Below are 25459 nucleotides of genomic sequence, written 5' to 3'. Positions count from 1 at the left end.
TGTGCAGCGACGTCTCTGTTGTGTGGTATGTTGGGAAAGTGAACGTGTCTTTTCCGTCGTCGTGCATAGCGTTCTCGCAGGAATCCTTGGGGTGGGAGCAGTCCTGATAGGTGGTGCTGAAGGTGCTTTCGGCGACGTTCCTTTCTTGCAAAACAGCGAATTCGTTGAGTTCGCCTTGGATTGAGTAGGCTTGAGCGTTGATGTCTTTCTTGTTGTTGCTTCTGTGTAAATTTCGGTGACGGTCTTCGTCGCCTTCTATTTCGAAGTCGTGGTTGCTGCCGTTGTTCTTGGAGTTGTTTATGATGATGTTGCGACATTCGTTGAGGTAGCGCTTCTATGGAAATATGCCTTTGATTTCTTTCGCAAATTAAAGTGGGGATCGATTGGTAGCTGGTGTACTGCTCCTTATTGTGAGACTTGTCTGGTGGCGAGGGCAGTTTGTCAGGATTCTCGGTAGACTCTTCTGAGGCTGCTGGGACTTCATTCAGAATGGACGCTTCTGTAATTTGAGAGTGTGCGATGCTGCTTGGCGCGTGGGAATCTTCTGAAGTGGCAGCGGTTTGCTGAGGTGTAGTATGCTGAAGAAAGCTTGAGAGTCGCGAAGCAGCTTGATCTTTAGATTTAAGTGACTCCAAATTGTCTTCGACTTGAAAGGTACGTGCATTGGTGCTGATGCTAGTATTCTGATTTGGTCTTGGCAGTAGGCAAGTTGGCTTCATTTCACCAGAAGAACTGATTGGTGCTGTATCTTCTCGATTCGTGTTGTTGATACAGAAGTTTGTGCCCATGCAGTTTCGAATTCCTGGTGATTGATCGCTGGAGGATGTCGCAGCGGATGTGGCTTGACCATGTTCTTCTAGAGAAGGGTCGCCTGTCTGAGATGTCGTGACATCGTGCGCAATCGTGTAAGGCAGGCACTGCTGAGAAGAGTCGTGTGACTTGAAAGTGCGTAGTGGCTCGCGCATTCGAGACGAGCGATGGAATCCGTCAGAAGCTGCAACGACGACATCAGTGCTGCAGCGTGCTGAAGACGTGCATAGTGTTGACTGATGTACGGGGGTCAAGCGTGGTTCAATGTCGTGTTTCGAAGGAACGAATAGGCGTGCATATCGTTTAATGCGCAGTGGCTTTTCTTTTACTGGGAATGCCAAGTTCATGCTAGGCATGCGATTGCGCGTCTTCTTCGCGGAAGGAAAACTCGCCGACGATCTTCTCATATTAGCTCGTTCATTAGTGCAATTTTGCGACTGTGCGTAACTGCATTCGAATTCCTGCATGCTGCTGGTGAATGATGCAGGGGTCTTCATCATATTCTTTGAAGCGACTGATCATTTCATCGTTGATTTCTTTCCATGATTCTTTATATTCAAATATGTGGGTCAGGTAGAATCGAAATGCCTCACTGGTCAGGTATTCATCGAAGCTAGCGACCATCTCCCGTTCTGACCATGATGCAGTGGTTTCGTGGACCTCGTAGAAGCGGAACCAGTCTTCCACGGGCCCATCGTCCACTGATCCAGCGTACTTGGGGACGTCCAAGGCTTCCGATGGTGTTGTCATAATGCTGGTCGGTGTCGGTGGTAGATCTCTGTGCTTCGGGTTCACGGCGTGGTGTTTCATACTTGCATGATGATGTGAGCGCGATGCGGTGGCTGCAAGGTCTTTATCCTGTCGACTAGTGTGACGCGAGCAGGAGGTTGCGGACGTAGAACAACATGGTCGCCCTAACACTACCTTTTATCTTCCTCTTTCCCGACTATTAGACCGCACCGTTCTTGTATGGTTCGTTACATATATATATATATATATATACTTTGATAGGTGAGGCTAACCTGCCTGTCTTTCTCTCTCTTTCTCTCTTGATAGGTGAATTTTTTGGCGCTATTTAACATAAGAAACGACAAAGTTGCAATATAACTTAATGAAACTCAATCTTAATGTTTTGCGTTACGCGCTAGCATAACGACAGAACGCACCAGCGATGCGTATTATCCGAAGAAGCAGGGCTGAGAGAACGTTTGAGCGAACAGAGCACTGGCAAGGCTTTATACTAGTGATGTGAATTACATGGTTATCCCATTTCGAGTCACATAAAATAAAAGCTCCAAACTATTTGTATTCCTCAACTGTTGATAGTTGCGTGTGCTGAACTTCATAGGGAAAGAAATATATTGTACTTCTTTTAGTAACAGTTATAATATACAAACAGTCTTCTAAAAGTCGAGTTTCATCTGCCATGTTCGGTATAATTTTCTTTTAATTATAGGAGTCATCTGCAAGCATGCGTGTCATAGCGTTAATATATAGAATAAAGAAGGCTTGGTGCCAGGACTGTGTCACCCTAAATACGACCTCAATGAAGCCAGACGGTTCACTCACAAATTGGACGACCTGGTACCAGTTAGTAGCGCCAGAAGTTTATTACCAGAAGAAGCACAGCTGAGTGAACGTTTGAGTGAACCAATCAGTGATCTCACCAGACTCAAGGACATTACAAAAGCTTGTAGTGGAGTTTATGGTGTGACACACCATCAAAAACCTCAACAAAAGTTATGTCGATTTGTTGGCGTTTGCCTAAACGAGCGCAAGGTCAATCGTTGCTTCTAGTAATTGAGTTACTCTGGACATTCTTCTTCAAATCCGAGCTGATTCCGCTTTTGTATATGTTATTGTTAAGCATGAAATGATTTTAGCTCCCGTTGTCGGCGACCTTCAAGTGACCTTGAGCAAAAAGCCAAAGCCGTGATCCGGGCACTCAAACGAGAACATCCGGGCACTCAAGCGATAGCATCCGGGCACTGAAACGAGAACATCCGCGCATCGTTGCGAGAACAAAAACGAGATGATCCGGGCAACCAGTCAAAAGCTACGAAAATTCGATCAGTGGCCCCCAACCCTTTGTAAAGGACTGCATTACATACGCTAGATACTTCCCAAAAAAGGTTACAAAAAATATTGCTTCCGATTTTTTTCTAATGTTTGTTCACAATATCACTCAAGCTGTAACTTTTAGTACGCGGAAGTTTTATTTGTTATTTCCAATAGCGACGTTCAAAAGGCAGATAGAGAGGTGGCCTATGCTCTTTTGAACGCCAGCGGTCCGTGAGTTGTGAGCGGTCCGCGACAAGACAACAAGTGGCAACAGACGCTGAGCGCGCTGCACTGTTAGAAGTGGAAAAGCGGTTAAGGGCGGTGGGTGCACCACAGGCTGCAAAAGACGCCATGTGGTAATCATTTCATGCTTACATCTACTCTCGATTACGGGGGAGCCAGCATTTTTTTCAGTGAATGTTATAACTTGCCTCAAGATTGTATGCTCAATTTCATTTGAGGCAATCGAGTAAACTAAATCAGTCCGTAATTACGAGGTTGTGTAATATCGCCTCGTTTTAAGAACAGGAACACCTTTCGCAATTCTTCACTATCTAAGCACTCGATCGTTATCCATGGATTTTTAGCAAATATTTTGACATTCATTGAGCATATCATTTATAAAATGTGTCAGGAATACCGTATAGTCCGCTAGACTTTCTTGTGTCAAAGTTAAACAACAGAGACAGAATAACAGCCTCCGAGGAGTCAGCACCACCTAACTAACGACTGATGATCGTGTTCTGGTGCCCAATAGTAGGCAAATGTTCTGCTCATGAACTGTAGAAACAGGTTTAAATTATTAATTACACTTGTTCGCTTCCCTTCTGTCCTCATCAGAGAAAACATTTTGCTATTCCCAATCAGCATAACGTTCAGTGAAGATATGGACACGATTTTCAGAGTGCGGTGTTTGTAAAAGACTAATTTTATATTTAATATCAAGATATGGGCTTACAGATGGAGTGGCACACTGTGCTATAAAAGTTACAAACATGGATAAGGTACCTCAGAAAGGCTGGCCAACGTTTCGTTAGGAGGACCTATCTTCGTCCATTTGACGAAGACAGGTCCTCCTATCGAAACGTTGGTCAGCTTTTCTGAGGCATCTTATCCCTGTTTGTAATTTTATATTTAGGTAGTTATGTTTGGTCTTTTGAAAGATTGATTTCACGGTACGGAAAGGCTCCTGAATCCTACGAGAGTGTAGGGCCAATGGGCGGTAAAAAATTATAAATTTTTCATTTCGGGTGAATGATTTCAAGCGAAACCAATGGGATGGATTTGCTTGTTGTCTTTGTTTTGATAGGATCATAAGCCGATATGCAGTGTTCATTCATGGTCATACGCTGCATGCAGCCAAAGACCGTCCACAAATACTGCGAAGCCAGCAGAGGCTAAGGAAAAAGCGGTCAACAAGTGGTCCAGGTGGTCAAGGACGCGTATACCGCGTGTGTCTGCGAAGAGAAAGTAAATTTTTTTAATCACTCGTGAAAGATAGCATAATTATAATTCTTGAGCTGGATTTTCAAAACAGGCTGACATTATTTAAAACTGAAGTAATTCAGTTTTTATTACTTTACAGCAAGTATTGCAGCCGGGGAGTTTGCAAGGTGGATCCAATTGGAACGAATTCTCAGGATGACACCAGTTTGTAGACATTAATTCCCGAACTTTGCGAAGAAATACATTGTCGGTCCAATTAATTCTGTTCTTCAATGCATAGAATAGCGAGGCGCCATGGTTGCTCAGTGGCTATGGTGTTGGGCTGCTGAGCACGAGGTCGCGGGATCGAATCCCGGCCACGGCGGCCGCATTTCGATGGGGGCGAAATGCTAAAACACCCGTATGCTTAGATTTAGGTGCACGTTAGAGAACCCCAGGTGGTACAAATTTCCGGAGTCCCCCACTACGGCGTGCCTCATAATCAGATCGTACTTTTGCACGTAAAACCCTATAATTTAATTTTTCATTTTTGCCTACAACAGCGTTCTGAAAAAAAAGAAATGTAACTTAAACGACAGTGCATTTTGCCGCAAATGTGATAGCGCATATCTTGAAAATGAGGTCATCCACAGAATTCTTTTGCAATATTGCAATATGTGCCGTAAGGTAATTAGTTGAAAACCTAATTAGTTATTTAATTCTTGTTAATTATTCCATTGCGCATTTTGATTTCTCATTCAAATAATGTCCGCCTCATCGAGTAGACCAGCTCAAGGACTAGAAGTGCGCTATCTGTCCCAGGTGATTATTAAAAATTATATAAAGACATTGCAGAAACACCTGCTATATACATGATCCGCATTATGCCAGTCAAGCACTTTGGCCGTCTTCTTTATTGCAGGTGTTGGTGTCGGTAGCAACAAACACGGTAATGCTTTATGGTGGGAAATTCCTTCAACAATTACATAAGAAACGGCGCATGGTGATATGTCGTTGCTGAGAAATGTTAAGTCAATAATATTGCTGCTCGTGTGGTGACACGTGTCGGTTCCTGAATGATCGGCTGGAATCCGAAATTAGTAGTGATTATCAAACAGCGCCTCTGAATAGTCGACGTCAGTTGTTCAGTAATCAATTGACTCCCATGATATATAGTCTGCAGATTAAAATCTCCCGTAAGTTTAATTTTATTAGATTCATGAAAGCGGGTGATCAGACAAGGCATCTGAGCACGCAAGTTCAGCGTTCAGCGGTCGACACATTGTACATACCTACATAAAATGACTGAAAGTGAAAAAAAAAAACATGATCCCGCAACTTTCGGAAACATTTCGTTCATGAAAATGGCCCTAGTACACGAAAACATCCGAAAGATTCGGGCGTCCAATCATTTCATCGCCCAGAGTTGGACGTCTAAAGGTGAAAAGTAACCGAGATGTCGCTCTTATATTCTTGGAGCAGCAACGGTGACACAGGAGGCACTAAGTTATTCCAATGGGACAAAAGTGATACGATACGACAAGGTGCACATGCGAGCTGTTTGGTGAGATCGTGGCGATGTAACGACGCGAGGACGAGACGCAGCGATGACTGGCGGTTTTCCCTGCGTCGACCGCAATGTATATCGTTGGCGTTGCGCTGCTAAGCACGAGGTCTCGGTATCAAATCCCGGGCATTTCGATGTGGGCGAAATGCTAAAACGCCCGCGTACCGTGCGTTAAAAAAACCCGGTTGGTCGAAATTAATCCGGGATACATATCCCCCACTACGGCGTGCCCCATCTAGCAGCCATCGTCAACTTCCTCGGCCACCATTTATATTTGGCGCACTTCGGCGCATGTTTCGGCGCAGATTAGAAAAAAAGGAAGAACAGACAGACAGACAAAGAACTTTTATTCAGGTCCTGAGGAACTGCGTTTGGACGCCCCCTTTCAGGGGGAGTCGGTAGCAGTCGCGGGCCGCTCCCACGCAGGGACCGGAAGACCGTGGCCCTCCGCCCTCTCGCAGGCCCTCTGGACAGCCCGCAGTTGAAGCGAGAGGTCGCCGCTTTTAAGGGCTTCCTCCCAGACCTCTTCGTTGTTGAACTCTGTGTCGCGTAACGCAGGACATTGCCTGAGCATGTGAGCTAATGAGCAGTACGCCTCTCCGCAGTCCGGACATTGCGGTTCGATGTTGGGCGAGAAGTGACTAAATCTGCCCCTCGAAGGGAAAGACCCCGTTTGGAGCATCCTAAAGGCCGTCGATTGCGATCGAGTGAGTCTAGGGTGAGGAGGTGGAAAAGCCCTCCGCGAAAGATGATAATGAGTCAAGATCTCGTGGAAAGTGAGGAGCGAGTCCCTGTACCTCCCGGCGTCCCCGCCTTCGAATCCGCCGGCACCGCCGCGGTGAGCGAAACCTCGCGCACGGTCATGGGCAAATTCATTGGCGTTGGGAACATCGGGATGTACGTTGGCCCCCATGTGGGCCGGGAACCATTTTATAGTGTGAAACCCGGCAGCCCCCTCGCTGCCGAGGATGGCCGCTGCTTCCCGCGAGATCGAGCCCGAAGCGAAAGCCCTAGCTGAGGACCGCGAGTCCGTGAATCTATTTGGACGCGACGGGTCCTTCATTGCTATAGCGATGGCTATTTGCTCAGCCACCGTTGCCGAAACATTTCGAACCGAGGCAGAACATAGGAGTTTGCCAGTATGGTCGACAGAAACCACTGCGAAGCAATCGGAACGCTCGTACTGGGCTGCATCGACAAAGGCTGCGAGATCCCCACTATCTGCAACCGATTTTAATAATGAACGGGCCCGAGCTATGCGGCGCCCTACATTGTATTGCGGGTGGACATTTCTTGGAAGTGGAGCTACCGTAAACGTACCTCTGATTGAGGATGGTAGAGTCACTTTACGCTGGTTAGTCTCCGTAAGACCGCAGCCTATGGATTCCAGGATGCGCCTACCAGCCCGCGAGGACGATAGACGCACGACCTGAGCCATCTGCTGGGCCTCGATCACCTCCGCGAGTGAGTTATGCATGCCTAATTGTATGAGCTTCTCGGTGCTGGTGGTGATAGGCAAGCCTAGAACTCGCTTTATACTTTTGCGCATTAGTGCATCGATTTTTGCCTCTTCCCTTTTGGACCAGTGCAGCGCCGAAGCGACGTAATTAATGTGGCTCATGAGAAACGCATGGTAGAGCCGTAGGAGATTGCTCTCGCTCAGCCCTCCCCTGCGGTTCGAGACCCTGAGTATGAGCCTAAGCATGTTCTCCGTCATGGAGGTGATGCGGGCTATTGTCTGTGAGTTGCCCCCTTTGGACTCCAATAGGAGTCCGAGGATCCTGATGGAGTCTACCCTGGGGATCATCAGCCCATCCCGTGTGTATAGAGCTATGGGAATCTGCTCTAAAGGAGTGAAGTTCCTCACCCCTTGTCGTGTGGGTCTGTACAGTAATAACTCGGACTTAGCCGGTGACAGGCTCAGGCCCGAACCGACTAGAAAGTTCTCCGTGATGTCTAGTGCCTGTTGAAGCGCCTGCTCTACCCCGGCGTCGGACCCTCCCATGCACCACACGGTGATATCGTCCGCGTAGAGAGCATGGTTAGTCCCGCGCACCATGGCGAGTCGCTCCGAGAGGCCCTTCATGGCAATATTGAAGAGTAGAGGAGATATGACTGCCCCCTGAGGGGTGCCTCTCGCTCCCAAGGTAAATTCCTCGGATTTGACTTGACCGATCTTGATGGCAGCCCTGCGATCCCTCAGAAAGGAGCTAACGTACGCGTGGAAACGTTGTCCCAGCCCCATATCCGAGACCGCCTCAAGCACAAATTTGTGTGAGATATTGTCAAAAGCTTTGGCCAGGTCTAGAGCTAGTATGCCTCTAGTATCCCTGGTGTAGTTGTCAATAATCTGTCTCTTGATAAGGAGCATGACATCCTGTGTGGATAGTGCAGGTCTAAATCCCACCATATTGTGTGGAAATAGCTCTTTGCACTCTATGTACCGGGATACCCGATTGTGAATCGCATGTTCAGCCACCTTGCCCACGCAGGACGTAAGCGAGATGGGCCGCATGTTCTCCAGCGCTAGAGGTTTACCTGGCTTTGGGATGAGCACAACCGAGGCCGTCTTCCAGGATTCGGGGACCAGCCCCGTCTCCCAGATTTTATTGACTTCCTCAGTGAGCTTTTCGATGGATTTACCGTCCAAGTTGCGTAAGAGCTTATTTGAGATTCCATCCGGGCCCGGTGCAGAGCGCCCGTTGAGCTCATGGAGGACCTCCAGAATTTCGGGTTCCGTAAAAGGTGCGTCCAGCTCCTCAACCGGTCCCCCGCGGTAACGAGGATAGTCCGCATCCCCGGAAGGGCCCAGCGGAAGATATCTGTCCGCTAACTCCTGCAGGAGGGCCTTTTCGGACACCCCCTTTGCCTTTTGGCTATGAACGATTCTGTCAATAGCCAATCTCTGATTTCCCTTGGACTGCGACTCATCAAGTAATTGTTTGAGGAGGTTCCACTTGCCTCCCACTCTCGTCTGTCCGTCAACCGAAGAACATACTTCGTTCCACTGCTGTTTCGACAGTTCAATAGAGTATGCTTCAATCTCGCGATTCAGCTGCGCAATTTTCTTTCGAAGCCTGCGATTTAATCTTTGCGTCCTCCATCGGGCTAGGATGGAATTCTTGGCCTCTAAGAGGTGCGCGAGACGCGCATCCATCCGATCAACCCTCAGGTCCGTTTTGACAACCTTGGTCGCAGCATTAGCATCCTCCTTGAGCCTTGCAAAGAGGCTGTCTAAGCTGTCATATTCATCCTGGTCCTCCTTTCGCAATTTCCGAAAGGCATCCCAGTCCGTCACTTTAAATTCTTTGAGGGGAGCTGCATTGATTACTAGGGTAATAGCCAATATGAAGTGGTCGCTACCTAGGTTCTCTTGTAAATTTTGCCACCCTGCCCCTGGGACGTTCTTGACGAACGCCAAGTCCGGAGTTGTGTCTCGAGCCACCGACGTGCCAGTTCTCGTTGGGTATTGCGGATCCGTAATAAGTTCCAGCGAACAGTCCGATACCGCCTTTAGGAGATTTTTACCCTTGGGGGATTGCCTATGGTAGCCCCAAGCGTCGTGCGGAGCATTAAAGTCTCCCGCTACCACGATGGGGGCTCCCTTGGCTAGAGCCACCGCTTTTGCCATGATAGAAGCGAACGCCTGCCGGTTGTCCGATGGCGAGCTGTAGACATTCAGGATGAAAACGCTGTTTTTGAGTCAGCTGTTGAGGATGATTTCGACCATAATCACCTCCGCCCTGGTTTTGCCCAGTTGTAATATGTGTTCCTGAAAGGAGCATTTTCTTGCGACCAAGGTTGCCAAACCACGCTTCCCCTCCTCGCGCACCGAGACTACTCGATAGCCCGGGAAGGTTAGCGCATTACCTAGAGTTTCCTGTAATATAATTACGTGCGGTTTGACCGCCTGAGAAGCAACAAACTGCTGCTGCGGAGCCCTACGCCTTTTGAAACTAGCGCAGTTCCACTGCCACATGACCAGCTGATTATTGTTGCCCGCCATGATTACTGTTCTCAATTAGCCACTCCCTTATGGGGTTCACTGCTACAGCGCCTGAAGGTGACTGTGCAATGCTCGGGCCTTCCGGAGGCGAGCGTGCCGTAGCTAGCGCTGCCTGCGTACTTTCAAGAGATGACACTCTTTTAAGTAGGGTAGTCATGCTATCAGCAAGTTGTTTAATCGATTGCTGCATGCTTTCCAGTGCCTTGGTGTTGGACTCGGTCTCCATAGAGTCCCACTCCCCTTGCGGGGCCGAGGCCCTACGTTTACCCGAGCGCGCCTGTGCCTCCCCTGGCGGGGGCGTCTGCTGTCTCTCGCCCTGCGAGGAGTAAGATTTGCGGAACGACTCGAAGTCAGCCCTCATCTGTTGAAGCTCGGCCTTCAGGCGAGCATTCTCTTGGATCAACGTAGCTACCCTGGGGTCTTCCCTATGCTCAGGCAATGCTACCTGCGTTACCTTTCGTGGCGGCGCCGCTGACTTCGGCTTGGCACGATCCGCCCAGGTTGGCTCTTTCTGGATCCGCACCCGGGAGTGAGAGCGCCCTCTGGAGCGAGAGCGAGAGCTGCGCCGGCGGCCAGCGGGCGTGACGGAGCGCCCCCGCCTGGGAGCACTTGCCACGCTGGAATCACGTGGCCGGCCCTCCTGGGCCAGCTGTTGCTGAGTCTTTTTGGCGCGCTTTCGGCGCCGTCTTCTCCGTCGCACGACGTAAGGGACTTGAAAGCGTTCTTTACACGTTCTGTCCGCCATGGGATGTGGCCCTCCGCAAAGCGCACATTTCGGTGAGCACTGGTGATCTTCGGGTGGGGAGGCGAGTCCACAGCCTCTGCACACCCTCTCGTTTGGGTTGGGGCAAACATCGGCCCTGTGGCCTAGGCCTCCACACGCGAAACACACGTCGGTTTGGCGCTTGTAGAGTGTGCAGCGTAGCAAGCTGACGCCGCACATGACGTAGTTTGGCACCTGCATGCCGTCGAAAAGCACTACCACCGTCGTGGTGTTCTTGATCCTCTTGGCTTCTAGGGCCTTTGGATTTCGGTGGTTGACAATCATCGTGTGGAGCTGGGCCTCGCTGATGTCGGTGTCCACGCCTCGTATGACTCCTTTACAGGTGTTATCGGGGGCCGCCATATATGCCGCCACCTTGTATGATCCTTCGCTTAGTCGAATCTGTTGGATCCCTGCGTAGGCATTTGCATTCTTCTTCGCCGGAGTGGAAACGACGAGAATGTTCTGGGCAACGTTAGGGCAAACGATGTCACCCTCGGTCTCTGCCGGGGCTAGAGCAGCCGCCATTGCAAGAGATTGTGCGAGCCTAATTTGGCTTGTTTTTCTGATGTCAAGTCCGTCCCTCGGCCTGACGATAATTCGTATGTGGTCCCTCGGTAGCCGGGGGAGCCTCGATGCGGCTGCGAGGCGCTTCATCGCGCCTTGCGGGGCTGCCGTGCGGCGGCCTCCCTTCGAGTCCACGTGCGATGCGTTGCCCGCCGAAACTGGCGTTTCTACACGAGCTTTCTTGTTCCTGCCCAGCGCTGTCGTCCAACCAGGGCTATTCGCTTCTTCGCGAGAGATATCCTCTCCCTCCACCATCTCTACTTCGGGCATGTTGCCCCTCTTCGTCGAGGTAGGCCTAAGCCTACCCGCGCCTCGCCGGCGTGGTCCACACGAAAAGTTCCAATAATTTGGCAAAACGATCACTCACCGAAAAAGGTCCGGTATCGACGTGATCCCCTGAAGTTACTGCGTCGAATGATGCACAGCTTGGCCACGGGAACCACAAAAATCCGACCGAAAACATTTAAATGAGCCGGAGCCGATCTGTCCACATCCGCACTGGTCGGCGCCTTCTTCTTCTTTTCAAAGGAAGAAGAATAAAAGAGAGCTTCCTCTGCTTCAAAACAATGGCAACAACAACAACAACAATGGGCCGTCCAGCAGGCCCACGAAGCGGCCGCCAGGTATTCCCTGTCGGTCCCTACGTGGGAGACGCCCACTACGCCCTAAGCGCGTCCTGCAAGACCCAAATAAAGTTTGTCCAGTCCAGTCCAGTTCCTCTGCTCCTGCCATCGGTCCAAACGGTTCTCAGGTCTTTCAGTCGATGACTCACAGATTGTTGTAGTTGGCCTATAACCACAGTCTCTATAAGGTATAGTGACCCGGACGTGATGTAGCGCGTTTCTGCAGGCTTCAGCTTCTGTGAGAAAAGCCCCGAGTGGGCACCAGGAGTTGCGCTGGAACTGTTGTAAAACGGCACCGACAGCCGCATTGGATGCATCGGTGATCAGGCGCATTGGTGCAACATGTAGAGGACGCACAAGCAGCAGGGTGCGATCTGCCAATGCGTTTTCGGCAGCTTGGAAGGACTCTTCGTCGTCGGACGTCCAGGACAGTGGAGCGGATGGAGCTTTAGTGGTCTTGGGAGGCTCGGTCAGAGGTAGAATAATTCGGGCGATGTTTCGAAGAAAACGGCGGCGGAAGTTGAACAGCCCAGGGAACTCACGGAGCTTTCGCAGTGACGTTGGGCGAGGAAACTCGCACAAAGCTTGAACTTTCTTTTCCAACGGTGCGATTCCTTCGGGAGTCACGCTGTGCCCGGAGAACTCAATGTCGTGGACACCAAAGACACACTTTGCGGACTTGATGAGAAGGCCGTGGTTCTGGAGCCGAGAAAATAGCAGGCGCAAATGGTTGATATGCTGCACGGGGTTTCGAAATACTAGCCACCAGGAGGTATGCAAAGACGAAGGGCAGTCCCCGGGTGACCTCATTGATAAACCTCTGGAACGTCTGAGCAGCGTTTCTCAGCCCGAACGGCATGCGGACGTACTCGAAAAGCCCGATGGGTGTCGCAGTTGCAGTCTTTGTGTTGTCCGCTGGCTCGACAGGGATTTGATGGTATAGGCCTTCACTAAGTCTATCTTGCTGAATAATACCGTTCCGGCTATAGTCGGATACAACTTAAGTCTGCAGTGAAGCCCCGCCCACGCTCTCATAACCGCCAGCCACTGTTCCTCCGCGAGGCTGCAATAGTTCGTAGTTCAAGCTTCCCTGTTACCTAAATAAGGCGGTAAACACAAACATAAAATTGTAGGCGCGTAATTTTTTACGTTTTCACTCGTCTGTTAGAATGGAACGTACAAGTACGACAAGTACAGTCGTATCAAGCACGACGTCATTTTGAAAAGGTCGCATGACGACGATATTGTTTGCTTCTGTGATTTGCTGGCGGAATAACACAACCTCGCGCGGTCCGTGTGCCTTTGTTGCCAACTGCTGTTTTTTTTTTTTTTTTTAAGTTGTATCCTACTATAGGTTGGCGGCGAAGTCGTGAATGTGAGGGAGTGGACAGTGATCAGGGAAGGTTCCCGCGTTGAGCACACGGTAGTCGCCACACGGGCGCCAATCCCCTGGGTCACGCTTTGGTACCATGTAAAGAGCTGAAGACCAACTAGAAGGACTGATTATACCCAGTTGCAGCATGCGGTCTAATTCTCTCCTTGCGATGGCAAGGCGGTCACCAGCGGGGCGTCTGGGTCGCCACGTTATAGAGGCCGATGTTAGGTCCTCCATAAAAAAAGCAGGGAAGAGATAAGACCGGATCTCTTACAGTCATAGGTAGCGGTACAAGGTAGATTTTGATGGGGGAAAACGATTAAGAACACATATACAAAAATTCTAGATTAAGAAAAAAACATTCATAGCATACCTGATTAAATCAAGCAGGCGAGGTGACTATTTGTCACCACCCCATTTCAAAGGGGATGCCATTAAATGGTAATCATCACCATCCCTACTGCAAGTATAAATCTGCCAACAGTTAGCAACATCCTCCCCCATCCTTCTCCTCCTCCTCCTGTTTTCGCGCAATTTTTAAGGCTACAAGAAACGTGTTCTTGCGCTGGTCATTTACTCGTGCGAATTCCGAAGTTGTAGCTCACGTTAAGAAATCAAGCTCGGTCGTCGTTATTATTATTTAGCTTCAAAAGAAACAAGATTATCTCTTTGAGTTTACTTTCACTTATAGCGATCATTAGGCGCAGCTTGAATGCTGTTTTATATGTGGACTATGAATTGTGACTTCTATTAAAAGCATTATAAAATTCTGTCGATTTACTCATATATTTAGTTCCAGATCTCCTAATTCTACCGCACACAGTCGTGCGATATCGAATGCGCGAGACGAGCGCAGTCCAAACTATTTCTTTATCAAATTAAACGCTTTGACATTTCTCCGCCTTGCAGCATTAAATGATTAGAAATATAAATTCTGAAAAACAAATGGTGAAAGATTCCTCTAACTTCAGAATCGAAAGAATCCCGAATCCCTTCCGTTGGAAGAGGAAAAAAATCAACACTCATTTTCTAAGTAAGAAAAACACGAATATGTTAACCTGTACTAGCTAACTTGCCTAACACGTCCTCGTGCCATGCGATTGGATTGAAAAAAAAAAACAAGAACAATGGGGTTTTACGTGCCAAAACCACGATCTGATTATGAGGCACGCCGTAGTAGGGGACTCCGGAATAATTTGGACCGCCTGGGGTTCTTTAACGCGCACTTAAATATAAGTACACGGGTGTTTTCGCATTTCGCCCCCATCAAAACGCGGCAAACGTGGGCGGTATTCGATCCCGCGAGCTCGCGCTTAGCATATATAGCAGCCCAACACCATAGCCACTAAGAAACCCCGGCTGGTCGGGTTAGATTGAGAAGCGGGATGTTTGGTTTGGAGATACGCCAAAGAAAAAAAAAACGAATGGTACAAAGGTTTGTATCGGATCAAAAATCTGTCTACTTGTGGGACTCCCAACTGTGGCTAATTAGGCGTGTCGCCTTTTCTATTCCTGGTGCGAGGTGTACCGCATAAAAATAACGAACTATGATCGGGGTCGAATGCCAGCGTCGCCTGCAAATCACGGACATTTGTGACCTTAACGCGACGCACCGCACGGAGCTCCTCTGTGTTTCCTATTCGCTGAGAAGCAGCGAGACGGTACAACGAAAAACATTGATTTGTCAGTAAGATTGCGTCCCTCGTTCAGCGAACTCGGCGGTAAACAGGCATGGAGACCTTGAGGGCGTCGATAGAGCAGTGTGACAGGTATTGAGAGGCTAGAAACGTTCGGCATCAGGAGCGCGGTTTGTAAAGCATTCAACTTGCTACTTTGTGGCATTTCGCGTTCATGCAAAAGTCAGCTCCGGCATATATCTCGACTCTAGTGGCACGCCGCTCTGCCCACGTCTACGCCACTCACACGGGTCACTACTAACAAAATATTTTAACTATAAGTTAAAGTGGGAACACAGAACGTCTCGTGAGTTAAAGGCGATTTTTCTCTCGAGTTTAAGGGGAAATGGTGCGCTGACTACGTTAAGAGATAAATGACCGTCTGTTTTCATCCTGACGTTCTCGTTGTATCTTCTTGACAAGCCCTTAAACGAAGTTGTCCTCCACCTGGTTATAAAACGATGCTATAATGAGGTGGTTGGAAACTTATACAGGGGAGCACACGCCTAATTTTTCTACTTCCACCCGTGGTCTGGAACCAAACCCGAAGCTAGAACAGCACGCGAACCGGAATTTTTTCGTCGGAACTGAGCCAGGGAGCCCCCCTCACCCCCCCCCCTAACCCCCCTCACCCCCTTCAGAAGAAAATAAATAAAGTGGTGAACGCTTCCGACTGACACAGTTCAAGCATGGAGTCAATCTATGTCGCTATTCTCATTTATACTAAACTAGGTGAAATTAGCCTCTACCACTAAGTTGCGATGTCGTTGCGTCGTACATTCACTGCCCCACAACCTCGCTTCCCATGCAAAATCTGTTCGCGTGTGTATAAGAGAGAGAGAGATAAAAAAAATAATGAAAAGAAAGTTATTTTGCGCTGGCGGAAGGGGAACAAGGAAAGAAAGAAATATCCTAGAGTCCAGGCACGTACTTCTAATAAATTCAAGTAAGGCCGTAAGGCCCAGGTTGTCTGAAAAGTATATTTTGCCAAGTTTACGTTACGCCAGGCCCCAAATATAGCGTTCTCTGACAACGGTTGTCTGTCGAGACGGGCAAGAACATCTGTTAACATCTGCCGATCTTCCATGTAACGAAGGAAGACACACACAGCCCATGCTGTGTAGACGCATGCACGCGGCAGAGCTCACAGTGTGGAGACTGAGTTCAGTAAGTGCACTTAGCGATGTGTAAACACTTGTGCAGAAGACCGGAACCACTGCGCTTAATTATTGGTGGTAGCCTAAATGTTAACCTATTTAGGGTGCAGTCTCTGGAGAAATCTGTGGCGATTGACGGGTTGGCCCCAGAGCTATTTTGTCGCTTTTCATATAAGAGTTGGGAGAAGGCGGTTGGCGTCCGCTCTTGAAAACTGGATCGTAAGCAGTGGCTCTAAGTATTCGAGAGCCTTCTTCGCTTCGGCATCGGCCAGTTCATTGTCGCGTAGAACACAGTGACCGGGAATCAACTGATATATAAATAGGTGCCCGTTCTCTTCTGCTAGAGCATGTAGCTCGGCAGTGTGAACAGACATCACTCTATAGGGGCTTTCTTTCATTAAGCCCATAACTAGCTAGATAGCCAATGTTGCATCACTTGAGGTGGTAGCCGTGAAATATAGATAACTGCCTCTCCGACTGTCACTATAGTTCCGGGTATGATGACGTTGTCTTGCTACGTAGATTAAAATGTCTAATTTGCGTGCCAACATCTCTTTCTTAAAATGTCATCACGTCAATAGATACATCAGACATGTGTTTACCCAGATAAGAATGACTTATGAGCCTGTTGAGAAAGAAAGTTCTATTTCATCAGTCGTTTCTCACAACTACTAGCTTGCTTTGGCCAGCAGAAGAACTAGCAGAATGCAAGGCAGAGAGTGATCAGAGGCAGAGAGGGTTGGGGGGGTTCAAACCCCCCCCCCCCCCGAAATTTTTTCCGCAACCCCCCCCCCCCCCCGCCCTACTTACCCACCCTTTGTTCACGTCGCTTCGCGCTGACATAATTCAAGGAACCGGTGCTACTATATCACAATTTCATTCCTGGGCGCTTCCGTTTGGGTTGGTAATTTACAGCGAGTCATTTCTGCATATGGAAAAAACTGTCACGGTGTTTGTCAAGGCTTTGACGCTCTCTGAGGTTTTGGGCGAGAATGTGGCGGCCGCATTCTGAAGCAACAAATGCGGCAGCCGCATTTTAGATGAAGGCGAAAATGCTCGAGGCCCGTTTACTTAAATTTAGGTGCACGTTAAAGACCCTAGGTGGTCGAAATTTCCGTATACATTTCCGCCGCTTCCCTTCAGGTGCCGGTTAGGCCGCGCTCGCGCAGGATCTTAGGCTACGTTCACACTTGGTCTCGGAGCTGTCGGAAGCGGCAAAATCTTGCAAAAATCCACCCGCCTATAGGCGGCAAAACAGGCAGAAAAACAAGCGGCGAGCCAAATCGGTCTCGGACCGATTTTTTCGCTGTGGCGAAGCGGAAACGCGGCGGAAAGTCGTTCTGCTCGACCGGAAGCTACACTAGCATGTAAACAACCGGTCGTAAAATTGAACATGGCACCAAAAGTGTAGGCTGCAATGCTGATCGACGCGATCAAGAACCACCCCTTGCTCTACGACAAGAGTGGTACTAAAGCGTACTGTCAGCAATACTCGCGATAGTATTCAATGTCGCGCGACCGGAGGTGCGGCAACGAAGCCTTGGCGTGACCCAACTTCTCACACTTTTTCAAAGCCAGGCGAACCCACCACCACCGTTTACAAGGTGTCCACGTCTTCCGTTTATCCATTGTCGATTTCTAGAAAACAAGTAGGTAGAAGTATAAAAGCCATTTCTTCTTCCACTTCCATGGCAGACAATAGTTGGGCAGATTCCTCGTTGGCGCTCCATAATTCGTGCACGTGCACGCTATGTTGCTGAAGTCGCGGGCTACTTTTCTCGTCGCGACGATAGATTGGGAGCGTTGATCTCACGTAGGACGCGCAGGCTTTGGCGAGCCCCAACACAAGGGCCAGCCCGGGTTTTAGCTTTGGTGTTCCCGTTGCCGCTTTGGTGTCCTGGAGGCGCCGACAATAATACGAAATGATGAAATGTTATTACAACTTGTAAATAAAAGCTATTAAAGAAATATAATCACGCCTAGGCACCAACCTGTGACTCAGCGCTACCGCGCCCGTGTGAGGAGAATCACGGAACGCCAACGAGGAATTTACCTAAGGTCGCAAATGACACGCGAAGTTGCACAAAATGATCACTTTTGATGACGGGTGGGTCAATGAATGAACATACCGCTCGAAATAATGCGATAGTGAGCACCACCACGCCGACAAACGTACGCAGACTAGATGGATGTGGACGAAAGCGGCAGCGGCGGTAGCAAAACAAATGTGAACAACTTGGACATGCGCGGAAAAGATTTTCCGGCCGCTTTGGCCTTTCCGCCCGCTTGCCGCTTCCCAAGTGTGAACGTAGCCAGTCTGCGCGCGAAACGTCTCTTGTATGCGATTGCGCCCCTACGGAAGGCTGGTTGTTACTGTTGTAAGGCTGGTAGTTGCTGTTGTGTTGTGGAATCCCAAACCAGCAATGTACACATGAAGGGGTTGATGCCAGCAGTGAAATTCCACCGACTCGCAACAGAATGAACGAAACAGACAGCCGACAAGCATGGATTACTGCTGTGCGCAGTACAGCGTAAGTAAACTCTTGTTGCAGGCGCTGACAGTTCTCGTCGGAGTTCACGCGTCCTGAGAAATTGATTATGTGCACTATGCACTGAACAAGACCGGAGTTCATTCCTGCATCACTAGTAGAGCACTGCACGGGCCGATTTTTTTCAGCCCGGGCCCGGCCCGGGCCCATTTTTACTTTGGGCGGCCCGCCCGAGCCCGATCAAAACTTTTATGGCGAGACCCGGGCCCGGCCCGAGCCCGGAAATAATCTACGTTACCCGCCCGGCCCGGCCCGCCACCCCTTTACCTTAGGCCCGAGCCCGGCCTGAGCCCGACTCGAAACCGGCCCGAACCCGGCCCGAGACCGAAAAAGAATGTTTTTCAGAGTTGAGACGCCCGAGAATAACTCGCTGCACGTTACAGGCACACCACCAGAAAGCCCGAGCCCGGCCCGGGCCCGGGTCAAAAAGCACACGCCGTCCCCGAGCCCGGCCCGGCCCGGCCCACGGGCCGGGCTGGGCTTTCGGGTAAGCCCGAGCCCGTGCAGTGCTCTAATAACTAGTACACCAATCAGTCGAGATTCTGTGAGGTACAAGGCCGCTTCCTGTTTGCACCGGCGTAAGTGAAGCAGAAATGAGTTGCACGCACTACTTAAAATGCGTACACATGCCATATCTATGCTGTGCGGTGAAATATTCTGTACAATTCTGAATCTGTTGACGTAAAGGCAAATGACGGCTGCACACTCGCACACAGCGGAAGACACAGCGGCCCATGCACTTACCACGGGAAATGCAACCCTCTCGTATGAGGGAGCAGGGTGACGAAAGCTTCGAAAAAAAAAAAAAAAAGCCTTCCCCGTTTTTGCGCGTACTTAAGTTTTCTAGCGCAAAGACGCAGCGAACAAGCTATTGCTATGGGAGTAGGTATAGCCTGGTCACGCATGCATTTTCACGTGTATAGCTGGCCTTGACTTGTGAAACGCACTTCGCCCCGACGAGGACGACGCCATCTACGCTTAACGATGATAAACTCTTCTCCGATCGGGCGGGTCGTCTCAATGATGCGTTTTCGAAGACTGGTCCATTCAGTGGCGTGATGAGAGACCGTTGCTCCAAACGCCCACTGTACCTGTCGTGCTTACTGTATTTTACTGAGCTTGCTTTACTTTTTACTTAATTTCTTCACAAGCACACGCGGGGTGGGGGAAGGGTCCCATGTCTTTGATATACAAATATATCTTTGATATACATGTCTGCTTAAACTACCGATATTTATTATCGATCACGTCACGTAGAGAAAAGCAGACGCTTGCCCCCCCCCCCCCCCCCCCCCGGTCGGGCCGGCGAACCCCCCCCCCCCCCCCCCGAAAAAAATTTCTGGCTACGCCCCTAGAGAGACTGAATGATGCCACTGAACATACATACGGACATATCAACCGAAACGGTCGCCGCTTCTGTGCAGAACTGAAGCGGCATCATGTTTTGTTCCCAAAGCAGTCTCCGTGTGCGTAGAGCGAAGTGTAAAGTACCGCACATTGTTTTAAATGTATACAATCATGGTGTAAGAATGGCCAACTAATATTATAGTGTTTTGCCATAGTCGAGACAACAAATTCTTACATAGGCTGCCTAAACGTGAGGCATTCATATTGAATGGCTGGTAGTTATTGAGCGAAGTTATCTGTCCATTGCGTTCGCTCAGGAACTGGTGCCTCTGCGCAGCAAACGCTGATCTCCTGCTGTGGAATCATTCGGAACAGTCCTGCATTTGAGGCATCGTTCGCTCTTCCTCGAGAGTCCAATAGATGTGGTTATCCCTAATATTCGAAAGAGACGAATATTATACAATTTCGAATAATGAATTATCGAATCGAATCCCAATGAAATAGCGAAGACTATTCGATTCCCGATCGACACTTCGAATATTCGCACACACACCTAGTTTTGCCTTGAGCGAGTGAAAAGCAAAACTTGCCATGTCGTTATTTTTCAGGTTCTTTTATATTTTTTTTTTCAAGAGCAATGTGCTTTCAGATTTTTGATATGGGTTGGTAACTGCATAAGAACGCTGGAAATGGTGAAGGTTCGGTTGACGCGCCCATTGGCACCACACCAAGTGCCGCACAGACTATAGTGGGGCCGGTAATTAAATTCTTTTCTAGTGTAAAGCCTTTGCAATGCTCCGCAGAATGTAACATTAAATTTAGCTGCTTGATATTCGTGTAGAAACATCGGTTACTGTGGTCGTTAGCCTGTGTGTGTGCAGCGTGCCTACCAGCAACCTGGGAGGCCGAGGGTCAAGTGCACTGTGCCGAACCGGTTCTATGTTTCGTACCGTGATAGCTGTTTATTTATCCGAAGCGGAACGAAATCGGAGCAGGTTCAATGCAATGTAATCTTTTTTTTTCTTTCTCGTTTCGACACCCTGCTTCCGCCACGTTGATTTTCACACAACTCATACATTATTAAAATGTAAATGCGCAATCTGACCACGACGTGAGATTGGTTTAACACGAACATAAGCACAGGAGTTTTGTTAATATGCTGAACCGATACGGTTTTATAACTATACTGACGGTAACTTGATTATCAATAGTAGGTTTTCGTGTTAGAATATAAATAAATATATTGCTCAATGATATCGATCAGTCAACAAAGAACTGACAGTAACGATAACTACCCACGTCTCACATCATCGTTAGCAGTGAGTTAGATCATCTTAAGGTAATCTTATGAGTGCCTCGGGAAATGCTGCGACATTAGTTAACTTAGGTAGCCGTGGTAGCTACAATAACTTAATCCTGTTCAGCGCAAGCACGGAATCTCTTGCAACGGTGAGATTCCATGCTGTCAATACCATCAGGTTAAACATGAAAGAATAGTTAAGTGTAAAAAAATCATGCAGCATATGTGGCGTAGCATTATTTCTGAAGAATATGCCGCTCCCCTACTCGTAGTATATAGATATTCGCAAAGCCAGAACACTCTTTCGCAACCACGCAGCTGCAAGCATCAGCAGAAAAAGAAATCACTTTTTGAACAAGCATTGTAAAATACATATATTCTCTAAAAGTAAACAAAAAAACAAAAAAGGGGTCAAGTTTTTGTAAGAGCAGAGTCACTGAGCCTTGGTCTTCGTGGCATTATGTGCAGTCATTCTTTTCCTGTCGTTGTAGTTCTTCAAGTAAAAGTTGAGAAACATAACGAGAAAGAAGAGTCCTTGGGGCAGACCGATGTACACGTGCGCCATTGGGTATCCACAATCATAGAACAGCGGCACCAATCCGTGCCCGATCAGTACAACGAACTGGAACATCTGCAGCTGGGTGAGGTACCTCTTCCACCAGAGGTACTTGCGGGCCGCGGGACCCAGCGAAGAGAGGAAGTAGTACGAGTACATCACCACGTGCACGAAGCTGTTGAAGATCAGGGTCAAGGCGATGTGCCCGTCGGCTCCGTACGCGAGCCCGTACCAGCCGTTGAAGACCACCAAGACGTGGTGGACTACGTGTAGCACGGAAATGTTGGACTCCTTCTTGCGTAGCACAAAGAACGCCGTGTCCAGAAAGTCCGCCACCCTCACCCACTCGTACCACCAGCAATGCGCGAGGAAGCTCATGGTCATTTCGTCGCGCGCATCGTAGTCGATGCCCTGACATAGGAAGCTGTAGCCGCCGCCCAAGTAGCTCCTCGTCAGGTACGCCACCATGAAGTACACGTTGAGCACCACCATGGCGGCGTTGTAGATCACAATCACGGGCTTGAGGTTCTCGTACGGCTTGCGGCCCTGCATGAAGCGGGGCCCGGCCACCTTGACGACATAGACGTAGGCGCAGAGCAGCCCCACGATGAACTGCTTGTTGCCCACCAGGGTCCAGCCCTCGGTGCGGGGGTCCCGCCGCAGGAACACAGTCGCCGCCGTCGAATCCAAGGCGACGGCCGCCGTGCCCGAGTTCTCCATCGCGTCTTCGGCTTTCGTGGGCCCGTTCTGCAACCGAACTGGACCCTCCGCTGCCCAGGAACACTGTGACCTTGATTCGCAAGGGAGCCCCAGTGCCCTTCCTCTGTCTGTCTGTCTCTCCCTCACACCTACCTACCTGTTTTCTTTTCGGCCGGGCCAAGGCGAGGCGCTCGTGGAGATGCCGGGTGAGGGCGAGCTTGGCGGGAAAGGGCCTGAACGGGGTATTATTTCCCACCACGCGTGCCTTGAAACCCCTCGTTCGTCCGGACAGCTAGCTCTGACGACGCTTTCTTAAATTATATATGCGAGCTTCCCCCTCACGCATCGATACAATCAAAAGGCGGCACGCGAGATTGGAAGAGAAATACGCGCTGTCTTTCTTATCCCCCCCCCCTCTCTCTCTCTTTTCTCCCTTTGTGTTCGGCGCGGTCACGTACGGACCGAGATGCGCTAGAAACGCTCGTCCTCCTCGCGCCGTTTCTTAATGTCGCGACGGGAGAGGGAAGCGCACGCTGAAACAGGTACGCGAGAAAGAAAAGACTCAATCCGCCGGCACGGTAACGACCGCTAGCGGTGTTCCCGAGTGACGTAATGGCCGGAGGTTGTTGCCCGGAGCCACCGTTGACCGAGCGGGCTGGCGAGTGCGACAGAACGGCACTGCGCGCCCGTTAATCGTGTTGCGGGCTCACGGCGCTCCGGCGCCTTCGTTCCATTCAGAGCGCTTTGCTCCAACGCAAAGGACCGCCCGCGTGTAGTTTTCATTTTCTTTTTCGGGAGCATACAAACAAAGTTGGCGTTCCTTCTATCGCTTTCTGTAGAGCAGAACTTGTTACTGGGCGAGTTGGTTGAGATGTGAGGAATACATTGTTGCGCTAACAGGAAACAAAGACTTACAAAGAAAAGTAGGAAACGATAGGTCGAGATCGTTTCGATCGGTCGATAGATCGTTTCCTACATTTCTAAGTCTTTGTTTCCTGTTAGCGCAACAATGTATTCCTCAGCTTTCTGTAGAGGCGTGCCAATATTCAAATTTTTAAACATCAATCGACTACTTTTGTTTCGACTCTATCCTATTCGAGAAATGTATGCTCCAAATCTTAGATTATTCGATTGTGACCGAATATACGGCGCTACGGCGATTATATGGATGTGCCTGCTATAGAAAAGGACCGCCTCCATACAGCTTATACCGGCCGCATACAGTGACCGTTATGAGCCAAACAGTATTTTTTTTTTTTTTCGTTTACAAGCTCTGTAGTCGAAGGGACTTGCAAATGACGTTGCGTGTGCTGATGAAGAAAAAAAAATCGCATCTTTCTTGCTACCTGCTGTATTTATTCATCAACAGCGTGTTTGTTTTTGTCTTTCAGAAGCAGGAAAACATTCGGCATTTATTTGACTTTCAATACCCATATTTTTCTAATATTCATATTCGATTTGAAAATTACGCTATTGCTTTAACACCCCTATAGTTTTCTGATTTTTTTGCCTGGCCATCCCCTTTCCCGCTTCTTTTTCTCTTACGTGAGAGAAGAGAGAGGGGTGATAAGAGAAAGGCAGGAAGGTTAACCAGGTAGCCTACCCTGTTGACTAATCATGTTAACCAGCCCGGTTGGCTACCGTGCACTGGTGAAGGAGGAGGGAATGATAAGAGGAGAGATAGTGGAGAAAAGTTCACAGTATGCACCCACACACTTGCACAAGCGTTCATCGTTTGCGGTCACATCAGCTGGCGGACCACAAGAAGCGCCCCGGCGCGTCCGTGGCCTTGTATATCGCAGAAGCACAAGACCACGGTCCCAGGGTCTTCTGTCCTGTAAAGGGCCTGCCATCTATAGCTTTCCTAAAGCCGTCCGAAGGGCACGACTCTGATCTTTATCTGATGGGCAATCACACAACTAGTGTTTTAAAGTTCCTTCTTTTGTTTATACAGACACATTATTGCTGCAAGCCGACGTACCGGAAATAATGCTAGAAAGCATTTAATGTCAAGAACGATAAGTGAGTGAGTGAGTGAGTGAGTGAGTGAGTGAGTGAGTGAGTGAGTGAGTGAGTGAGTGAGTGAGTGAGTGAGTGAGTGAGTGAGTGAGTGAGTGAGTGAAACTCACTCACTCACTCAAGCGCGCTGTGAACTTTTCTCCCTCTTCTCATCTTTTTTACGCATTTTCCCTCCTTCTCCTGCGCAGGGCAGCCATCCGGACTCAGCCTGGTTCACCTCTCTTTCTTTCCCTTCTATCAATTCTCTCTCTCTTAACAAGTGACGCCTCTTATTCTGGGATGTTTTGGGAGTTGTTGGCTTGAATTCATCTGGTCACCCTTGTCTCGGTGCACCAAACACTAATGCTGTGAGCTTGGTTGCCGATTGTCTTGTCATGTGTGTAGCGCGACGCACCTGGCACTCGTACGTCGTACATATGACGCTGTCTTAGTTACACGTATTTTTTTACGTCTGGCGTTAAAGTCCCGAATAAGAAGGCAAATGAACTAATCCATCCGCTCTCTCTCTCTCTCTCCCTCTTAGGTAATTTCAATCCCTCATCCCTTTCCCCATGCAGAGTGCAGCTTGTAGGTGATTATACACAGGCCGGCAGAGATATCTGCGTTTCTTCAATGGGCATTTTCTCGTTCTGTCCTGCTGCGCTTCCTTGACGCCTTGCGCTCGCGCGAAGTGTACAGCGCATGCAGATGCGGTGACGCGTCAAAGCGCAGTCTTTGACTCGGAACAAAAGGAGCGCCAGCGTAGACGCACGGCAGCGCATCGTTGATAAGTGGTTCTTGAGGGAAAGGGAAAGGTTGGCGCTATCTTCCGAAGCGTGCACGTCCGAGCTACGAGGGAGAGAGAGAGATTTATTGTGGAGGGGAAGAGGCGCTATTTTCGGCAGCCATTTAGGAAGCGCGACTCAGTCAGCGCCTCCGCCGAGGGAAGATGAGTAAATCGGTCACGGCAAACCAGCTGA

The 25459-nt window shown here is 49.3% G+C and overlaps 2 protein-coding genes across 2 annotated transcripts in view; both read right to left on the bottom strand.

The window, feature by feature from the left end:
* The window catches only part of LOC119450054 (elongation of very long chain fatty acids protein AAEL008004), a 391994-nt gene that overhangs the window by 350694 nt on the left and 15841 nt on the right, over positions 1–25459 (bottom strand). The gene's annotated exons all lie outside the window — the stretch shown is intronic.
* LOC119448111 (elongation of very long chain fatty acids protein AAEL008004) lies at positions 21574–22780 on the bottom strand. The gene has a single exon (XM_037711583.2). The coding sequence runs from the start codon at positions 22500–22502 to the stop codon at positions 21660–21662; it is 843 nt and encodes a 280-aa protein (XP_037567511.1). The 5' UTR covers positions 22503–22780; the 3' UTR covers positions 21574–21659.

Source organism: Dermacentor silvarum, chromosome 4 (assembly GCF_013339745.2).
Source record: "Dermacentor silvarum isolate Dsil-2018 chromosome 4, BIME_Dsil_1.4, whole genome shotgun sequence".
In the NCBI taxonomy this organism is placed as follows: Eukaryota; Metazoa; Arthropoda; class Arachnida; order Ixodida; family Ixodidae; genus Dermacentor; species Dermacentor silvarum.
This window is presented reverse-complemented; position numbering and strand designations above follow the sequence as displayed.

Coding starts and splice junctions, on each gene's coding strand:
- LOC119448111 (XM_037711583.2), bottom strand. CDS start 22,502: ATGGAGAACTCGGGCACGGCGGCCGTCGCCTTGGATTCGACGGCGGCG.